The sequence below is a fragment of the Juglans regia genome, chromosome 12, assembly GCF_001411555.2.
Source record: "Juglans regia cultivar Chandler chromosome 12, Walnut 2.0, whole genome shotgun sequence".
Classification (NCBI taxonomy): domain Eukaryota; kingdom Viridiplantae; phylum Streptophyta; class Magnoliopsida; order Fagales; family Juglandaceae; genus Juglans; species Juglans regia.
In genome coordinates this window covers 18,624,166-18,632,119 of record NC_049912.1, presented here as the reverse complement: position 1 = coordinate 18,632,119, position 7,954 = coordinate 18,624,166, and the positions used below count along the sequence as shown (strand labels likewise).

Below are 7,954 nucleotides of genomic sequence, written 5' to 3'. Positions count from 1 at the left end.
TCATTTACTACTAGGTAATCTTGCACATGAATGGGTATTTCCTTTCTTCAATTGCATGTGTAGATGACAAATTTCGAAACGTTATCCCGAAATGTTATCCCGAAACGGTATCGGGATAGCGTTTCATTCCAGTGCCTTGACCGGTACAGCATCTGGTACGGTATTCAAAACATTGGTAAAAATGCAAAAGCTAGCTTGTTGATGACTGGTACAAGTAAGACCCTAGCACTAGTAATAGTGTAGGCAAATGCCAATGAAAAACACTATTATTCCCATTCCATTTGACACCTCCATTTGACCGCTTGTCTTTTTTTACTTAATGATTAAGGAAGTGATTTTAAATATATTTTTTTTATTTTGTAAATGTATTTAAATGTGAAAAAAAAAACTTTTTTACACTGGACGGTAAGCCCAACAGTCAAGATGGGGCAGCATAGTAGCCGCAACCAATACCAATACATATTAATATTTAACTAACAATCTCATTAAATCTATTACATTGGAAGAGTCAAATGTAAATTTTTTGCTACAAGCTATAGTATCTTTACATATTTGGATAGATAATATTTACCATCTATTGATTATTTTATCATTTATTTCTGTTTCCTTCCACTTACTCTCTCACTCAAGAGAAGGCAAAACAATAACTTAATTAAAATTAAATTAAAACTTAATATATGGTCAGTAAAATTACAAAATATAAAAAAAAATTAGAAAATATTATTATTATTAAAAAATAATATTTTATTATTATTTTGACTAATAAATAGATAATCTAATATAAAAATCTCTCTTAAATGGCATAGGTAAAAGATAAAATATATAATTTTAGTCAAATTTTACCTTATCATGATCTTTGCCTACACCATTACTAATAAGAACTGAGTATCTATGCATACGGAGAAGCTCCAATATCTAACCAAAATATTGAAATCACATGCACTTGCGTTTAATTCACCTCCAAAAGTCCCATGGTAATTAAACCAAACCCAACACAAAAAAGAAAAGAAAAAGAGAAAAACAACGAAAGTGTTTGCATTAATGACTTTGAAGATGAGATCCCACGAGTTGTGTGCATTTAATGACTTTCTCGCTTATTCTAAAACTTGAATAGAAAATCTAAATTATGTTTGGTACATTTGACTTTTGAGGGAACGTGTAATTTGTTTTTAATTTTTTTCATTTAATAAGAGAGATAAAATATTTAAATAATTATTTTCATTAATTACTATTTATTATTCGACATTTTATATTCTATAAAAAATATCTCATATCTTATAAAAATAACTATCAGATATGGGTGAATAGTGACTGTTTTATAGTAAAATTTGAAATATTTTAATGATAAATATTATTTTCTATTTTGTATTATTATTTGGATGGCTAATTTATTTTTAATCTTATTTAAAGGTAACTACTTACAACACAATTCAACTACCTCGTACTATGTAGGCCAAGTTCAACGTTTAGCGCAACGTTTCGAAATTGTTTGGATGAGGTTGAGAACCTAACCATGGTTTCTTCTTAGCCCTTGCTTTTACCAAACTCGCATTTATCTCTTTGCTGTTTGCAATTGCCAAAAAGAATTCAATCCACTTTCTTATCTCTCCATCCGTAAAATCCAGAAGGGAAGAAAGTGAGAGAGGGGGTACAAAAAAAGTCGTTCTGCGGCCACGATATAAATCCCTATGCCGGTTTCGCATTGTGTGCTTCGCTTGCATGTTGTTTGTATTCTTGGTATCAAATTGCGGTACTCGCTTCTGGGTCGTGTTGGCGAGGCATGGCGGCCAAGAAACTGTGTGAGTCTTTCTCCAAAAGCTTTATCGAGGAGGTGCAACGATGGGGGTGTATGAAGCAGACTGGGGTGAGCTTGAGGTACATGATGGAGTTTGGGTCCGATCCCAGCCACAGGAATTTGCTAATCTCCGCTCAGTTTCTTCACAAGGAGCTCCCCATTAGAATTGCCAGGAGGGCCATCGAGCTCGAAAGCCTGCCTTATAGCTTATCTGAAAAACCTGCCGTTTTGAAGGTACTTTGCATTATTTTCGGATTTTGAGTTTTGTTTTGGGTTGTTTTTTCTTTTTATGCTATATGTTTTGGTTTTAAATTTATAAAGTTTCTTGTGTGTGTGACCATATAGTCCATAGTGAGAGAGAATTGAGAAAAGTTGGATTAACATTTATTTATTAGACAAGTTTATATATTTTTACTTTGAAATTTGATCCCGCGTGTTGGGTTCTAGATATTTGTTTATTATAGTATAGACATGGATATTCTGCTGTTTGGGCTTTAATTTTATAACTTCCAGAAAAGAAAAAGGTTTCGATTATAGAAACAATTTTGCATGCACCGCCTCCTATGGAATTTTTCAGATAATGGTTTTGCTGCTGTTCAGTACATAATCTATCAGAGGAATCTGGCGTTGATGTATGATTTTTTCCTGTCCACACTATACCGAACAGTTAGCATTATGGAATCACCTTTCTTGCTTTTAAAAGCTACGATCAATGCATTTTGTGTTTTCAAAAGGGAAAAGTGATGTGAGATTGTTGGCTAATTATGCCTGGGTTTTGCTGTTGCCTGTTTTTGCCTTAATTTTAAATGAATGTTGCCTGTTTGCTAATTGCTTGGGACATGGCAGCTTCTTTTTAAATCCTCTACTAATTATGGTACAGTGAACTTTCTCTTTTAATGTTTTGGATTTACACGGAAAGTAATGTGGGAATTTCTGATATCGTGACTGTTTCTTTTTAAATGCTCTACTAACATTAGTATGGGGATGTTTCTCTCGTAATGTTTTAGATTTACACAGTGAGTAATGTGGAAATGATTCCATGGATGATCTCACTTATGTATAATTTCGTCTATGGGAGAGGGACTCGGTTTGAGTTGATAGGTGACTTGTTGGTTGCTAAAGGGAGGGTTTGGTCTCACGTATTGAGTGTGCACTCACTTTGGGTAAATTTTTCACTCTTAAGGTTCGAGATTGGTATCTTGATTCTTATCGCGACCTTAGATCCTTTCCCGAGATCAAGGACACAAATGATGAGAAGGACTTTACTCAAATGATTAAGGCAATCAAGGTGAGACACAACAATGTGGTCCCTATGATGGCTTTGGGGGTTCAACAGTTGAAGAAAGACATGGATCCGAAGATCGTCTACGAGGATCTTGATGAGATTGATCGGTTTCTAGATCGCTTTTACATGTCAAGAATAGGGATTCGCATGCTTATTGGTTAGCTATAATTTTCTTTCCTTCTTACTTTATTCGATTGCTTTCCCAATTGGTATGTTCAGCTAGTTCTTTGTCTTTTTGCACCATATTAATTGCATTGCTCCTGTCAGTGAGTTCTAACATATTTTATTTGCTTCAAATTTTGGTGAAAATTAGGGCAACATGTGGAGTTGCACAATCCTAATCCCCCTCCTCATTGTGTGGGTTATATACATACAAAAATGTCTCCATTGGAGGTAGCACGAACTGCCAGTGAAGATGCCCGTGCTATTTGTTTGCGCGAGTATGGCAGTGCCCCCAATGTTAATATATATGGGGATCCTATTTTTACATTTCCGTAAGTTATGTTGTATGTATTCGTTTCTCTCAGATATTATATAGGTGCTGTGTTTCTAAATTTTCCTTCCCTTTGGTTTTTCTCACCTGTTTTTGAAGTAAAGTTTCAGTTGCCCATTCATTTTCCTCCTTTTTCTAATTCTGTCATTTGCCAAAGTTTTCTGCTCCCCATTCCTTGTTAGGGATATTCCTTCAAGAAACTTTGCCTTGATATGACCTATATGTCCATTAGTAGTGAGCTGAGATTTACAAAAGTAAGAATACTTGCTTTCTCTGTTGTTATGCAATGTTCTGTTTGCTTTCATAACAGGTACGTTCCAACACACTTGCATCTTATGGTGTTTGAGTTGGTCAAGAACTCCTTGCGTGCTGTCCAAGAGCGTTTCATGGACTCGGACAAAGTTGCACCTCCTATTAGAATAATAGTGGCTGGTGGTGTAGAAGATGTTACTATCAAGGTATTGATCATTGCTAATATATACAATCAAAGTTGTACCCCTCTTTGCTTGTTGACGTCAATAGCTATGAAATTAGTTTTCATGAATGTTTTTTTCACTTGTCAAAAAATGACTTTTGCGAAATCTTCAGTTGTTACAAAATTGATAGGGTATTTATTTTGTTTAACATCCCACACACAAAAAACTAAAACTAATTTTTTTTTTTGTTTGTTAGTTTTTCCCCCCTCTGAATCCACCCTTCCATTTTTTAATGGGTCAAATACGAAAACAGTCCTTAGGTTTTGTATGGTTATATTTTTTCTTCTTTGGTTTTTAATTTTATCATTTTGCTAGTTGGATTTTACAATTTATCAGAGTGCCTCTATCAGATTTTGGTTTTACTATTATAATGGAGATGTTGATATGGCAAGTCACGTGGCTAAAAAAGATACTTAGAAAATCAATTTTTTCAAAATGAATAAATAAGAACCTATGGAAACAGAAACATGAAAAACAGAAGCACAAAATAATTGAAAATTGAAAAAAAAACCCATAAAACCAAAAATCGAAGAAACATTAGCCCATGTTTGGATGCAGAAGTAAACCATCTACAGTAGTTTAGTTTTCCAAATACTTCCTCAACTTACTCCCAAACATATAAAACTTCTCATCTCAATATATTTCATCTCTATATTAAAATATATTATTTTAATACAAACTAACCTTAATTTAAATAATAAATAACATTAAAATACTATAAAAGTTCGTTCTTTATATATTTTTAAATTGGGACCCACATTTACACACAAAACCTATAAAACTTTCATTTCTTTTTCAATTTCTTCACTATTCATAAAAAACTTTCCAACATTTTCATCCAAACATCCCCCAAAATTAAAAACTTCAGAAACTGGAAAAGCAGAAAATATCTATGATTCTATATATAAAAAAAGAGGCAATTCCTCTCCTTGAACCTAGGTACTGCCTAGGTGGCCAACGTGCGCTTGGGCAGGCAGACCAAGGCCTCACCTAGGTGGACTGGGTGGGGAGGGTTTTTATGTGATTTTTTTTAAACGTTCTTTTTAGTTGTTAAATTTTATTCTTTTTTAAGCGTATGGCATGCCATGTGTAGACCGGTGGCTATGGTATTTCTGATAAATTAGCTAAAGGACATCCAATGGAGGGACCTAATTGATAGAAGTTTAAAAGCCAGGGAGCAAAATGATAAAATTAGAAATGTAAGGAGCACAAAGATAATTGAGAAAACCTAGGGATTGTCTTGTATGTAACCCTTTATTTTTTGTCTTTTTCCTGATGTTACATGCCACTTTTAGTAATTTTTTTTATTTAGTTTCTTTTGACAGAAGAAATGGTCAATAAATTGTTCTGACTGGCATAATAGGTATCGGATGAAGGAGGCGGCATACCAAGAAGTGGGCTCTCCAAAATTTTCACATATCTTTACAGCACTGCAAAAAACCCAATGGATGAGGACTCAGATCTTGTTACTGCTAATGCAGTGACAATGGCTGGATATGGATATGGACTTCCAATAAGTCGCCTGTATGCTCGGTATTTTGGAGGAGATCTCCAAATTATCTCTATGGAAGGATATGGTGAGTTTGAGCTTTTTTTTTTTTGGCTCCAGACTTTAATCATTTTTTTATAAGTAAACAGACTTTAATCATTCAGAATGATTTCATACTCTTTAAGTTTTAGCTGTCTCAAACACCTAGGGGTTGGTTCAAGTGGTAATGGCCTTGGGCTTGGGGGTATGCTCCCCTCAGGTCTAAGGTTCAAATCTCCTTGGGTGCAAACAATCTCTAGGGGCCATCGGACTGTGGGATTTTCTTATTGAATTACCTGATGTGCATTTGCGGAAAACTCCTTGTCGAGGGCCTGTGCACCACCGGGATTAGTCGGTATGTTGTTCTTGGACACCTGGTGCCAATAAAAAAAACAGTCTTAACTGTCTCAAATGTTTACACCATTGGACTAGCACTTCGGGCTTGACATTCAAAAGTCTCACAGTTTATAATGTTTAGTGGATACATCAAAGATATATAGAAGATTTTGAGCTAATTCTCGTTTCCATATTGAATTAGCTTGGTGCACTTCAATATAGTTGTGTTTGTGTTTCATCTGGAAATTATATCAGGTTAGATATTTTGCTTTTTATCATTGATTTTGATATGTTAAAAACCGATAAGTTAAAAACCAAGGAAGATAGCCATTCGGCCTAGGTGAGTTTGGAATTGTAGCGGTAATTGCTGGAAATAGAAAACCTTGTCATTTATTGTATCTAAAATATCGCTATTTTGAGCTTGGCAATGGTTATTTCACTCGGTCCATCCCTGCAGGATTTCGTCATGAATGCCAGGAGCCACAAGAACATATATATTATATATAAGATCAGAAGAGATTATCAATTCAAAGAACTTGATGTCTGTGTGCTTTCATGTTTTTGTAATTAGCAGTGTTTTTAATTTACATTACAACACCTGGGCAATATTATCCTTAGATCTTCTAACTCATTCTGGGTGTTGACAAGCTGATGGACAGAACCAAAAAAGTAAAGTGCTGCATTATATGTGCACATTATGATATGCTTTGGCACCTCAACTGCAATTTAATCATCAGTTTTGCATGCCCAAGGAATTAGTTTCTTCCTCATAGGTGCAAGCAATCCTTTGAGGCCACACCTCTTGGTGAAAAGTTAGCAATTTAACTAATTCCGTGTAGGAAAACTTTCGAGGGTGTGGTGCACAGGACCGGAGTTTATTCTGCAGGGATGGGTCCGAAAGGCCCTGTCTTGGAGAGGATCCTGACATAAAAATAAATAAATAGTTTCTATCGGAATGTTTGTTGTCTTGTGTTCTTTTTCCTTTCATTTTATCCACCCATGACTTTTGACTCATCTGTAGATCTGCAATGTGCATGCAGGGACTGATGCATATCTCCATCTCTCTCGCTTGGGAGATTCGCAAGAACCATTGTCATGAACCTAAGCTGCAGCTCTAAAAAGTCAACAATACATTGCAGTTTCATGATAACTCATGGAAATATAAAATAATAAAACGAGGGCAAATGTTTGGATGTAAAAGAGACGGATTACTGTCAATTTTCAAGCCTAATAAATTGGCAGTTGCGTATTATCTGTCTTTCCGTTCCTCTATTTTTTTTTCCTTCCTTGTGTATACTTCACTAGGTGCATTGTTCGAATAAAAATATATCTGTAAATGCACATAATCGTAATAAGTAGTAAAATATTTTAAAGAAAACAGATATTGAACCCATAGGAAATAATTATATTATTGAGGATTAGAATTGATTAAATTAATTACTATTTGAAAAATCAAAATTTGAAAAATGATTTATTAAATTGAAGAAAAGAATATTAAAATTTAGATTTTAAAAATAATAAAAATAGATCTAGAGCATTTGACTTCACCTATCAAATCTCATACAATTTATTCTTCTTTATTATAGAATCTCAATTATTCCAAGTTGATAAAAATCTCTTAACTATTTAATATTTTCTCTCGAATAATATCAAAAATATCTGCAACTAAAAACTCCATATCTCCTTGTGAATTTAACTAATTTGAGACTCATAGTTTTTTAGATTTTTCTTAAAAATCACCCTAGTCGTGGGCATCTCTGCTTTTGCTAAACTAATGGTATTTAATCTCAAATCACCTCTTAGTCTCATTGTGATTCAATAATAAAAACAATAGTTAGCTAGAAAATTGCAAGCATTAAGAATAAGGAATAAATACTCAATCATGGAAATATATAAAATAAAATAACTTAGAATATAAACTGTGTTCAATTTAGGCTACATCAAAACTCTAGAAAATAGAATTAGTTCTTAATATAATTGAAAAGAAAAAAAAATAAAACTGGTGTTTTTCGTTGAAGTCAGTTAATGAAGCATATGACTC

At 33.8% G+C, this 7,954-nt stretch overlaps 1 protein-coding gene across 1 annotated transcript; it reads left to right on the top strand.

Annotated features, from left to right (window-relative positions):
• The first annotated feature begins 1,402 nt into the window (after positions 1-1,402).
• LOC108979892 (pyruvate dehydrogenase (acetyl-transferring) kinase, mitochondrial-like) lies at positions 1,403-7,162 on the top strand. Its single transcript, XM_018950658.2, has 6 exons — positions 1,403-2,029; positions 2,979-3,237; positions 3,394-3,574; positions 3,884-4,031; positions 5,413-5,626; positions 6,954-7,162. Exons 1-6 carry the CDS (start codon positions 1,781-1,783, stop codon positions 7,010-7,012), a joined length of 1,110 nt encoding a protein of 369 aa, XP_018806203.1. The 5' UTR covers positions 1,403-1,780; the 3' UTR covers positions 7,013-7,162.
• Positions 7,163-7,954: the final 792 nt, after the last annotated feature.

What these genes read in the sequence shown, in the direction of transcription:
- LOC108979892 (XM_018950658.2), top strand. Translation starts at nt 1,781, where the DNA reads ATGGCGGCCAAGAAACTGTGTGAGTCTTTCTCCAAAAGCTTTATCGAG. An exon ending in AAAAACCTGCCGTTTTGAAG is followed by an intron (nt 2,030 to 2,978) that starts GTACTTTGCATT and finishes TTCACTCTTAAG; the next exon opens with GTTCGAGATTGGTATCTTGA. An exon ending in TATCTCTATGGAAGGATATG is followed by an intron (nt 5,627 to 6,953) that starts GTGAGTTTGAGC and finishes ATGTGCATGCAG; the next exon opens with GGACTGATGCATATCTCCAT.